The 12,803-nt window shown below is 41.9% G+C and overlaps 1 protein-coding gene across 1 annotated transcript; it reads right to left on the bottom strand.

Annotated features, from left to right (window-relative positions):
* Nucleotides 1-1,880: 1,880 nt before the first annotated feature.
* tada2a (transcriptional adaptor 2A) lies at nt 1,881-12,364 on the bottom strand. The gene is made up of 15 exons (XM_031873617.1): nt 12,252-12,364; nt 11,656-11,762; nt 11,514-11,573; nt 11,336-11,427; nt 10,527-10,684; nt 9,966-10,054; nt 9,629-9,701; nt 9,452-9,515; nt 7,930-7,973; nt 5,780-5,890; nt 4,680-4,751; nt 4,112-4,244; nt 3,605-3,648; nt 3,145-3,224; nt 1,881-2,351 (listed from the first exon to the last, which is right to left on the bottom strand). The coding sequence occupies exons 1-15, from the start codon at nt 12,274-12,276 to the stop codon at nt 2,166-2,168; spliced, it is 1,338 nt and encodes a 445-aa protein (XP_031729477.1). The 5' UTR covers nt 12,277-12,364; the 3' UTR covers nt 1,881-2,165.
* Nucleotides 12,365-12,803: the final 439 nt, after the last annotated feature.

Raw genomic sequence — 12,803 nt, 5'->3', positions numbered from 1 at the left:
AATAAATATAAATAAAGCCGTCGCATCCAACGTAACACTCAGCTCAACTTGGCCCACTGTAGAGAAAATAAGACTATTTAGAGACATTTTTAATAAACCATCTGCAAGGGTCAAAACTCGAGAACAATTTAATTGTGGACCGAAGGCGGGCTTAATCACCTCTGATTAAGCAACGAATCCATAGCCATATACGTGTGAATGTCATTGTGCTCGGCACGCTATGTCACTATTGGATGCGGTCTTCACACCGTGACTTTGCTATTGGATGGCTGCTGTACATGCATGCGGTTGGATGCCTCCATCTTTTTCCTTCTGTGAATATTTTCTTATGACCCACAACCTGAAATGTATCAGTCTCGCCTTACATTTGATCTTAATTGTAGACGTGTTGCTAGAGTTTGACCCTTTAAAACAGGTTTATCTTTTCAATGCACTTTGCAAGTAAGGGACGTAGGGCCAGAAACTCTACTCTACTGTAAATATGCTGCGACACCTAATCAAGCAAGATGCAGCTATCGCATTATACATTCGTTTTCTGGAAAAACTACGTGGTGGCTTTATTGTCAGCGATATCGACGAGTTCTCAGTGACATTACTTTGTCTGCTTTCAACACAGACCGAACCCCAACTGCCACTATTTGCAGCCACAAAAACGCAAGCTTCAAACGGAAGACGAAGAGGGAGAGCGGATAGATCAAAGCCTAGGTTGTTGAGGCCGGTTGGAGCGAAGTCTTTGGTAAAGACGTTAAGTGTGACATGAGGAAACCTGCATCCTGTGAAATGAGCAGAAGTGAAAGGAGTAAATCAACTCTGCTACTTCTCGTTTGTTGTGGAGCAATGATTTAATAAGATACATGGAGGCGTAAAGAAAACAGTCTGAACTTCTTATCCTTTACATCCTCTTAGATCCAGATCCTATCCCTGCATTTCAGTATTTCGGCTCAGACACTCGGTTATCATCAAAGGTTGAATCTACCGTTATAACCGGGCTGTTAGCTGAGGTCGATGCTGCTCTCTGCTCAGATAAGCCTAACGGAGGCTGATGGCCTGCTGTCGGTGTTAGATTCATCACAGTGCTCACACGTGACACCGAGAAAACGTGCACAGATGGAGACAGAGAGGATCGAGTAACTGATGCCACTAACTGTCTGTGTCGCTGTGGAGCATCATTCAAAAATGCTGACAAACCCATCAGCTCCGCAGTGATCAGGCTGCATTTTATGACTCTACAATGAGATCTATAGTATACATAATCTGGAAACCCGTAGTGGCCATTCATAGACGGGAATACATGATAAATTAACTTATACTATGAATTTAATACTGTAGTTAGAGCTACAGAGAATCATTATATTATATATTGTGAAATCATAAAGTTGTTTGTATCAGCTACATTGAGATCTTTATTTTGAAGTTTCCTTTAAAAACATTTGATTTCCCAATAATGTTCCGAGAGGTTTCTTAAAATAACTTTTTGTTTTGGCTTCAATGTTCATAGTTATTAGAGTTTGATTAGTTAAGTTTATGAGCAGTTGTTGATTTACAGAGAAATGTTCTTGATAGAACTGCTCCAGTGAAAGTAAATGTATTGTTGAAAACTTTATATTTGTATGTTCGCCTGCAAACATTTCATCTTTAGCTGAGCATTGACTGAAGGATCATCTGATTATAATTTGAATTAACTGATATTAATTCATTAGAAAAGGTACCAGTTGAACAGTCTCTGCTTCCCTTATAATTAAATCACAGCGTTCTTTACACAAAACTTGCTGTTGATTTACAGCTAATCACGAGTAACGTATGGGGCCTGTAAAATAAAGTGTTACCAGACATGTTTGTCACAGTACGGCCAATTCAGTGTCATTAAAAATACCAGCATATGCATCTTTTTCTTTATTTCATAAACATTTTATGACAGGAGAAATAAATACATCCTCATTTAGCATGAGCCCCTGTTCTTCTGACAGAGTATTACATGAGATTTGCCATTTTAATACATTTTAGACTCAAAAACATAAACAGACCTTACAAATGTTACAAAATTTCAAAAAGGAGCAGCAACAATCTGAACCTCTAACATAACACAGGCTTACAACGTTACAAGATTAGAAAAACACGAACCACTGACCACAATCCACTCTCCTCTGTGGTCCAATGAAAGCTTCCTAGGCCTTAGTGATGTAGCCCTCCTTGATTAGGAAATCATAGATTTTACGCGTCTTGTTGACGTCGATCTTGATGAGCGCTCGGGCCTGTGCCAGCCGAAGCCCACCCTGCCGTCTGCACTCGTTCAGCAAGGCCTGCTTGTATTCCAAGTAGGCCCCCGGCACCAGACGCACAACCTGGCATAACTACAAGCACAAAACAAATGCAAGCAGTGAGAGACATTGCAAAACATATACAATGTCTTATTTAAGGCTTCAGTATGCTTGAAAGAAAATGCTTGTCAATCTAGCAGTGTCTTGGTGGAATAGAGGGAGTTTGAGAGCACCGACTTTTATAACTTTCTGAATCAGACTGTCTGTATGCAGAAATTGGCCAGGTGTGAGGAAGCGTCAATGTCGGTCCGTCCACCATGTTGGTCCAGACCGAAATCTAAATAACTACTGTTGTAAAGACATTATCTACTCATATTCATGATCCCCAGAGGAGGAATCATACGGACTTCTGTTGATCCTCTGACTTTTCATTTAGCGCCATCTGTAGGCCGACATTTGAATTAGTCCAATACTTTGGTTCATGACCAACAAACTGCTAATGTAAGCATGCTAACCCACTTGATTACGATGGTTAACATAGTAAACATCATACCTGCAACACATCACCATGTTAGCGTTGTGAGCGTGTTAGTGTTCTGACATTTAGCTCTTTGTGCAGCCTCACAGAGCTGCTAGCATGGCTGTGGATGGGCAGAAATGTTCCTTGCAAAACTAACTATGACCTCTCTAGACGTCTCCACCTATTAATCCCTTCAATGCATCTGGGATAAGATTCTTGCCTCGCGTACGGTTGTTGCCGTTCTGTACAATTAAAAGCCGCTTTGCTTTTAGAAGTATTTGGGCGACACATAAGACAACCTACTTCATTTGAAGCCTTTCTGTATGGCCCTTTAGCCACAGATAAGGGGGGGGGGGCTGGTCGTACCTCTTTCTCCCGCTCGTTGAGTTTCTCTGTCCCCGGCAACCCAGTCAGATTAAGAGGAGGGGCGCTCCGCCTACCTGTTGCTGTGGAGCACAAATTCAACAACAGTCAAACAGACATTCGCAGCACCCCAGTGTTGGTCTGCACTACAAATAACATAACAGCAGGCTGACAACATGCAGTTAATTCCTCTGCTCGGAGGCGAAAGGGGAACAAATATTTACGATGAGAAAATTGTGTAAATATAGCCGCATGGGAGCGTGCTTCCCATTTGTGCTCTAGAGGTTAAGGAAAGGCCGCCAGTTCAAAAAGGGAAAAACAGAAAGATAAATATGCATGTAGGCGCCTATTTCTCGAGTGTATTCATGGAGGAGCGTCTGCATTGATGCGACTGTGCCTGGGGCCGTGCAAAGGCAACAGAGAGGAGGGAGTACAGACGGAAAGGTGGAGAGAGGCTGCATACCCGACACTGTGATTGTTGTGACAGCTGGAGTGATGCCAGCATCTCTGTAATCACAAAGTCAAGTGTTAGCATCTCTTATTTATACACACACACACACACACACACACACACACACACACACACACACACACACACACACACACACACACACACACACACACACACACACACACACACACACACACACCTCTTCTGGGCTTTGTTCACTATTCTCTACACTCACTTGGATCCTCATCCAAAAAACATGAATCATCACATACAAGATTTTTTTTTTCATGGTGGAATAATTAGAGGAACTTGGATACCACCCAAAGAGCAACGATCATTAAAAAGACTAAAAATACCGAAGAGACGGAGGTTTAAGTAGGCTGCACAGCGGCATAAACGTCTGCTCCATTAGTCTCAGAACAGCTGTGTGCGAGTGCGATGACGGAGGTCGGCGTCTCCGAGGAGTGTGACCTCAGCAGCACTTCCACTGCACGCTGGATAACAAGCAGAAAGTCTCACATCGCAGCCTGTTTGCTGAGCCACTGCTGGCAGGCTCTGCCGTCCTGGATGTACTGCAGCACGTCACACAACATGGTCCGCTTCCGCCGCTCCTCCTCCCGCATTCGCTTCGACCGCTCGTACACCGTGGCACCTGAGAGTTGGTTACACAGAGAGGTCAGCAGAGACCGCAATGGGTTCTGGGGGAGGGGGAGCGGGGACTAATACTCGGGCAGTTTCCAGGTGAGACGACTCTGTTTTTAATGATTTAGTAAGGTTTCATTTACTGAAATTAGTCATGATGTAAAAAGGGAATATTCATGACTTTTAATAATGCTGTGCAGCTGATATAGCAGCTCAATAAAATATTCAGTTCCTTGGTGTGCCATGCATCAACACACTAGCCAAACATTAGAAGTCCCCAAAATGATTCAAAGAGTCGCTGCAAATTAAACAATTTGAAGCCAAACTCCAAATAAAGACTTCAGCTCAAATCTGAATATAAATACATTTTCCCTGCTTACGCATGAAACTTTGAAAAATGAAGTTTTGCTGAACAGAGGAATGAAAAAGGTCAAACTAAACTCACTGCAGAAAGATTTGATCCCGGCCTTTCTGTACTCCTGCAGCCTGCGGATCTCTCTCCTCAGCTCAAACTCCACTGAGAGGAAAAAAAAAAAAGACATGAAGGCAAATATGAACATACGCTGAAGAAGAGAACTACGTGAACTCAGTCTCTCACAACCACAGCTTGAGTCTCAACACTTCATACAACACAATGAATCAGCATCTTTGCATCACTCTGTTTTCAAGAGGAGTTCATACAAATTCCAATCGATCAATATTCAAACATGTACAGGGTGCATGTTGTTGACCAATAACTATACGTCATTGGATAGTGCGTCTCGCCTTTTAGCATATGTAGGGTTAGGGTTACACAGCTTATTAGTCTGTCCAACAACTTTACTGTTCACTCTCACTGCTCTCATAGCTTCGTTGTTGTTCGAAGAAGGATGCAAAAAAAGCTCAGGCTGGTGAACAAAGTGGAGCATTTAGCAGCTAAAAACCCATTTATCTCCCTCAGGAGTCGGTAGAGACCAGGGAACATTGGACTTTCATTTATCAGGTAGAAGCAGAAACAAAGCCTCAACTTGTTCTTGCAGCCTCCCCATTTGGTCAAAGAAATAAAATGATTGCAGTTTTACTTTGTATATAAAAACACCAAAAATGGGAAAAGAATAATGTAGCGTTGTGCAATGCTAAGCCAATCAGCTGCTGGCTGAAGCTTACCATTTAATGGACAGATATACGAGTCAATCTTTCATCTGACTCTCCACCAGAAAACAAACAGGCCTGTATCCCAAAATGGCAAACTTTTACTTTTAGGACAAAAACAGAATAAATTAGTTAAGATACATTTCTTAGACGGCAATCTTCACCATCATCAAAACTCCAAATGAACGAACATCTTGTTAAAAAACTGTTTCAGAAATTTGGAGAATCTACAGCATTGAAGCTGTTCTGGTCATAGTGGAACAACATCTCACTGAGACACTTCATGTTGGTTTCCCCTTTAAGTTGTCACCCATTTGTACATAAAACCATACTGGGAATCTAATAAAAAGGGCACTTTAGAAAGGACTGGTTATATGAACTAGCCCATCCGTGTGTACTCGGACAGATACTAACGTGCATGGCTCTCAATGAATTTGTCGTGTTCAACCGGTCCAACCACTCTGGCAAAGCGTCTCATGACGTCATTCAGCTCCTGCACCTCCTTTGGGTAACATCGCTCCAGCACTGAGAGAGGGAGGGAGGAGAGAAGTGAGCGGGAAGAAGATACAAACAAATAGAACAAGAAATATGAAAGAAATTAGATACTTTTACACATCAATGGCTGATGTGATGTTTTTGTGCATCTGAGGAAGAAGTGCAGTAATTTAGATTATTTCTATTTGCCACAAACTGCACCGTTTACTTTATCACCAGCTCTGATTCAACACTGGATTCATATGTATGTCAATAATATATAACTAGTATCTATTATCAAAGTCCTTCTGTGGCTGCACTGCATACTGATCTTTACAGAACAGATTGTATGGATCTGTACATTGTGTTTTCCTCCTGGTATCAGTGCACACGATGCTCTGTAGAAATATATCAAACAGAACTCCACTTCCTCTGTAAACTCCGTTGTACATATTGTTGTTGCAGTTTTTAACGCCAACGGCTATGGATTATCTGCTCGCTTTAGCTGTCAGTCAGCGCATCAGACTGCATGGCCGGGTTATGACGCACCAGACGGCACAACGTGGGACAGACTCACTCATGCAATCCTCGCTCACCTTTTAACAAGACTCAGTCTTCAGCCATGCTGGCGGCTCTGAGAGGCTGTGATTAGGCAGAGGTGGTGTTTTGAGCTGAATGCCAACATGCTGATGCTAAGCAGCCAAGCAGGCTCAACCCCTGCTCATTAGTATGCGAGCAGATCATCTTTATACCCATGTTGTTTCTATTGAACACTTTTAATTCTAACCTTAAGTTCCTGATTTTATTTTTACATTTCTTTACTTTGCTGTACTGAAACCTGCATCAACGTCAGAGCCAAATGTTTTAAATTCAGTTTTGTTTTAGATTTTCTCTCTTTTATGAATTCAGAGCCTGATTTAAGAGCACAACAAGAACATGTATTAAACTATCAGATCAAGCAACCTAGCTGCAATAAAGAGAAACTCGTAAGCATTTCACTCAACACTCATGCACACACACTCTCTGAAGAGCTGGTTGTGTGCGTCCCAAAGCGTCGCCCGTGTTGCTGAGTAACAGACAAGTGTCAGAGCCAGAGAGGAAAGCTGTTGTGTGAGTGTGAGAGGAGTGGTTGTGTGTGTAAGTCAAGCTCCTTCATCGGGCTCCTGCATGCAAGTGCTAATGAGCAGCTGGCATCTCAGGCGAAAAACATGAAGTCATGTTTTAAACAAAACAGTGGACACACAGACACCAAAACCGGACTTCTGTGTGGCTGCACACAAACAAAACAACACACCTGAACGATTGAATGTAACGAGTCCACACAGGACGTCAGACAGACTGCTGCCCTGAAAACAACAACGGTGGTCAATGTGCCTCCAGCACTTACTGAGACATGATACTGTGAGCCTCCCGGGGCTCCCATACTGCCTCCATTATTGCATGTGACACACACACACACACAAACACACACACACACACTTTGACAGTCTCCATGACAACCAGTCTGCAGCTCTGCAGCTACTCTGAGTTCCCCTTTTGTCTTGAAAGACCGGGGAGATAAGGGAATGGAGGGAGGAAACGAGGGAGGAGGGCTAACTGGAGGCTGGAGGATGCATAAATAAAACATGAGGCGAGAACTCTTCAACTCCCAAACCAGACAATTTCACACAGCAACAGGTGGAGATGTAACGATGGGCTGTGTGGATCCTCGCTGTCTGACCCCCCCCCCCTCAAAAAACCCCAAAGAATTACATTACTGTGCTCGCAGCTAAAATCCAACCTTTGACAAGCGGATCAATAAAAGAAGAGCCCTGCATTTCATTCATTATGGCAGCAGCGCTCACCACACAGGGATCTATTCTTAGTGAAGCAATCACGCCGAGGCACACTGGCAAACAGACTATTCGCAGCCTCGATCATAAATACGAACTCCATCATTTGCCACACGTGAGCTCCCCCGAGGGGCCACGGAGGCTAACGGTGGTTATTACGCTGCAGTTGTTTCGCACGCATCCATAGAAACCCTAAGCAGCGATTTGGCTGCTAGATATCAGACTACCGTCACAGACGAGTTTCACAAGAGGACTTACTCTGGAATTTCCGATGGTTGATCAGTCCGTGGTCTCTGATGACCCTGTGGGAAATCAAGATGCAGCTTTATTATTATGCAAGTTCATATTTTGATTGCTGTGTCTCTGCAACATTAAGCCCGGCATTTACCCATATGCAGCTATCTCGGCTGGTATAGTGTATAAAGTCATCATGGCATTAAAAACCCCATAAATACACCCATCTTGTACACAGCAGCTATGGTGAAATGTAGAGGAATAAAAGGAAAGAGGAGGGAACTAGGAAACACATGCCATTCCACCGTGCTTGGGGAGCACAAACTCATTAAAGTCGATTTAGTGATGGATCCATTACAGCAAGGGTTGACTGTGGATGACCCCAAGAATGGCAGCTAATAGGCTGAAGGTGGAGGAGATTCTGACTAACACCTTCAAATGCAAATTCTTTATTTCACAGAAAACTAACAAGGCAACTGGGGCTGCAACTACCCTTACTTTCATCCCTCCTCTTGACCAACTGTTCGAAACCTATGCTAATCAAGTACACTCAGTTGCCACTTTATTAGGTACACCTGGCAAAACCTTTTCCAGTCTAACAACAGTCTTTGGATAATAATCCTCCTACCCTCTTGAAGGTTATAATGTTCACTGTTGACTCAACTAAACCGTGTGATCGTTTTGAAGCACGTAGTTTGTGCTACTGTTGAGCTGAATCATGTTTTACTGGCAGGTGTTTCTATTATTTAGTCTATCCTTATTGGTATAAAGTGTGATGGACATTTTAGTTGACAATCAACACGGTTGATTATTTTTCTTTTGATCCACTAAGTGTTTCAGCTCTGAAGATAAATGTACATTAGAGCAAAGGTGTTTTTAGAGACATTACTGTTTTTCTGAAATACATAACATACACATTCTGTGGGCTTTTAATAAACATTTTCCAAACGTTACATCTGTGAAGGTGCCGTCTTTACCTGCCAAAAGCTGGGCAAAATGTCAGTTTGGCATGCAGAGCATTCACTGGTATGAACAGCAGTAAACCTTAACAGGAGGGTAGAGTGTGGTAAACTCTTTTGACACGTATTACATCTTTTGCCATGCTATGCTTTTTGCCATCATCATGAACACCTGTGACATGAGACCTTTCTGCTTGCACCTGAATGACTCGCTGTAGCTTGTAATGAGAGCCTGAAAAAAACCAGCTTAAATATGCAATTAGGATCACTCTGCTGAACAATTCCAGTCTCCCAGGACTCGTGTCTGTTAAAGTGCTTATAACAAAATAATAATACAGTTCAGAAATGATAAATATATTAGCATTTGAATTCATTAATATTAAGAAGGTACAGATAGCAGTTTTTAATTTCGTATGAAATGCATTCATTCAACCCGAAAGCATAAAAATAATCTGCAGGGAATGAGGCTTCAAAAGGTCAATGTCGAAGCCTAAAGTGCCATCTGGTGACAGACAGCGGTCATTACATGACGCCAAACGCATCAATACCGATTATTCATCATTTAATGGAGAAAAAAAATGACCTACTTTTTCCTTCGCTGTCTCTCTCTTAGTCTTGAATGATAAATATCAACAACTGAAAGCTTGAGTGCTGAAATAGAACCACACACACATGAGTTGTAGTTCACACCATCTTCAATTTCCAAAATGAAAAACAATTGAATAAAAAAATAAAAAATAAAACTCTATTTAGATTCCACACACCACGTAGGATGTCAGAATCATCATCCACAAAGTCGATGTCTTTCAAATCCCATTCTGCGTAGTTGTCAAACTCCTAGCAGGACAGTGAAAAATCATTTTCATAATCTGAAGGTTTGAATTTCACAGTTGGACGATCAACGATCCCAGGTATAGGTGCTCATATTCAAAAACAATTTGTGAGTGAAAGCAAATGCAAAAAAACAACAGGAGCACGTGTCCCTGTTTCAATATCTTTTAGTAATGAGCCATCTAGTGGCCATTTCTTTTCTTTATTCATGTTGACAGGCTATGTTAGCACACATAGATGATGAAGTACAGGACGCATGTGTCCCCTCACCTCCATGAAGTCTGCTCTGGCAGGCATGTATCCAGCCATATCCCGAGACAGCACAGAGTCAAATGTAGGCCGCGGAGGATCATCGGTGGCTGGAAAATACAATAACATTTCAGCATTTCCTCCGTGGTGTGTATGAAAACAAGAAGTCAGCCTTTTGAATACGTACAGCAATCATAAGAAATATGAGAGATGCGAAGAGTTCCTCTCCCTGCTGCGTGAACATGACAGTGAAATGTTTGTCGAGCTCTCAAACATTGGGACAGATGGAGACCTTGAGACCTCTGGAAACTGAGACAAGTTCCTGACTCAGCAACTCCGTCTGTCCAACAAGTCAGTATCAGGCTTGAAGTTTCATCTCTAGGCTGCTCTGAAGGCCCATAATCAATGCTGCTGTCATTTTCAAAACCTAATCCGAATATAGTTTAATATTAAAAGGCATACAGGGCTAATGGCTGGGAGGAGGCAACACATAACTGAACCGACCAATATGAAATGTCTTGTTCTTGCTGTAACATTAGTGGAAGGCGACAGCAAAGGAGGCAGATAATGTGGGATACTGACGTTTGAAAGGAATCGCGCCCTCGGCAAAGCATGAGTCTTTTGTTTTCCGGAGGCTGAGCAAGGTGGAGGAGAATAGCGGGTTGTGGATGAAATTCTTCATATAGTGGCTCTCGCATTCCTCTTTGGTTTTAGTGCGCATCTGATACGCCACATCCTGCCTGCAGGAGACAGATGGCACAAATAGAAAGTGTTAGCGTGCAACAATAGCTCAAATAAAAAGGTGTATGACTAAATCCGCCAGGTTGTAAATATTCTATACATATCACGCAGTGCAGTACAATGTGGACGAAATGTATTTCAGTCATCAAAATAATAACTGGAAAGGCCTTTCACTCAAGGTTTCACGCTCTACAGACCAACGTCATGATGAAAAGTCTTGAAGCATTATCATTAGTTAGTTTTCAGCCAGGAGCAGTGAACTAACTAGATTTAGACAATTCACATTTTGGCCTACAAGCCAAAACATTTTATATTCCATGTTAGCAAACAGCTGTAGTTGCGAATTTCCCCGTTGTGGGACTAACAAAGGATTATCTTACGTCACGTGATGTCAAACATTTTTCACATTACAAGTAATAATATAAATATATAATATAATATAAAATACAAGTCTTAAAAGTCAGTCACAGTCGCTCTACAAATTTGAGTTGAATAAAATGAAAAATTGGGGGAAAATACGAGGGAGGAACGTAATATCCAGACAAACATGGACTGTTAGGTGAAGATGTCTTTTTAGCCTCAACCAGCCGTGATCTTGGTATCAACACTTTGATGATCGACCAAGAAACTGACAGTGACAAAGCACTCACCAGTTTCCAAAGCCACAGTCCATGACTGCTTCCAGCAGGGACATCTCCTCCTGTGCGGTCCACCCAGGCTCCAGCACAGGGAAGTCTGATGTCTGCATTGGGAGTAAAGAGAGAGGGTTAACAGTAAGTGTGTGGTGAGGGGCTGAATGTGCCAAACATTTGTATTTATTCTACTCACCATGATTTCATATTTGTGATCACTCTCATGCTTCTTGTATTCAAATCCTTTGGTGAAACACTGAAATAAAATTTTTTTTAAAAAAAGCATTTCATTTCAGTTCGTGAATAAACAAGAGCAGTAATACCATCTGGGTACTCACCTGGAGGCAGAGTAAGAAAGGTGAGGGTCCACATTCTGCACACTTGATGTAAGGCTCAGTCAGATGAGAGGAGCAACCTCTGCATGGTGGTTTATCAAAAGGATCATCTGAAACCAACACGATGAGTCTTTAAACACCGACTAACAAGACAAACACGAGCTACGATGCTAAACTGATCACTTACAAATTACACAAGGCTGTTGGTACAGTGGTCTTTCAGAGCAAACGCTAACCCTCGGCTGTAAACAAACCGCTGCATCAAACGGTAACGTTAGCCTTAATGCTATCTATGCTAACGCTGCTTGTAAAGCTTAACTAGTTAGGTTTAACTATCTCCGCTTCGTAGCTATCGTTTCTGGAAGTTATCCGACAGTAAACCACACGATGTGTTGTTTTAGCGACAACATATGTTCAAAGACTGACAAATGCGCCGGCATGCAAATACAGCTATCGCTATATGTGCTAACGCTAGCACAGCAGTGCTAGCTGCAGTGGAGCTGATGCCGTTATCCACAGATACCTCGGGAGAGGAGCGACATGTTCAGAGAAAAGCTGCAGCAGTTACACTCAGCTGTAGTAATAATACCGATACTTACTTCCGAAAGATGCCAGGCGGTCCATAAGACAACAGTTTTAATGAAATGAATACCACGATGATGTTTTTCTTCTTGTTCTTTAGGGTTAAAGGTAGCTCAGTGTTGCATTACTGCCATCTTCTGGAGGATGTGAAGTGTGCCCTAATCTTAATTTAGCCCTTTATCCCCTGATCCCAGTGCAGTTATTATCATTTATCATAATAAATCAAGTTTCTTTATTGTAATTTTTGTCGTATCAAACATTGTCGTATTGTCATATTACAGTGAAGCAGTTATTGGCAATACAATTCTTAGTTCTCAGGCTCCCTCCAACAATGCTCATACAAATACATAGCAATAAAACACGGAGGAATAAAATGTAATCTAAAACCTAAAATAGTGAATGAGTTAAATAAGATATAGCAATCTTTTTTTTTTATATATTATAATATGTGGTGGACAGGTGTACAGTACTTACAAAATAAATAAACTCCAATGCAAACAGGTTGTGCAGTTATGTAGTAAATGTATTTGCGTAAGGAGAACCAAAATAAATGCACCTGACTTAATACT

This window comes from Anarrhichthys ocellatus, unplaced genomic scaffold (genome assembly GCF_004355925.1).
Source record: "Anarrhichthys ocellatus isolate YVR2014 unplaced genomic scaffold, GSC_Weel_1.0 scaffold72, whole genome shotgun sequence".
Lineage (NCBI taxonomy): Eukaryota > Metazoa > Chordata > Actinopteri > Perciformes > Anarhichadidae > Anarrhichthys > Anarrhichthys ocellatus.
This window is presented reverse-complemented; position numbering and strand designations above follow the sequence as displayed.

Coding starts and splice junctions, on each gene's coding strand:
- tada2a (XM_031873617.1), bottom strand. CDS start 12,276: ATGGACCGCCTGGCATCTTTCGGAA. Junction 10,685..11,335: donor GACTGTGGCTTTGGAAACTG/GTGAGTGCTTTG, acceptor TGTCTCCTGCAG/GCAGGATGTGGCGTATCAGA. Junction 4,752..5,779: donor ATTCATTGAGAGCCATGCAC/GTTAGTATCTGT, acceptor TTTTCCTCTCAG/TGGAGTTTGAGCTGAGGAGA.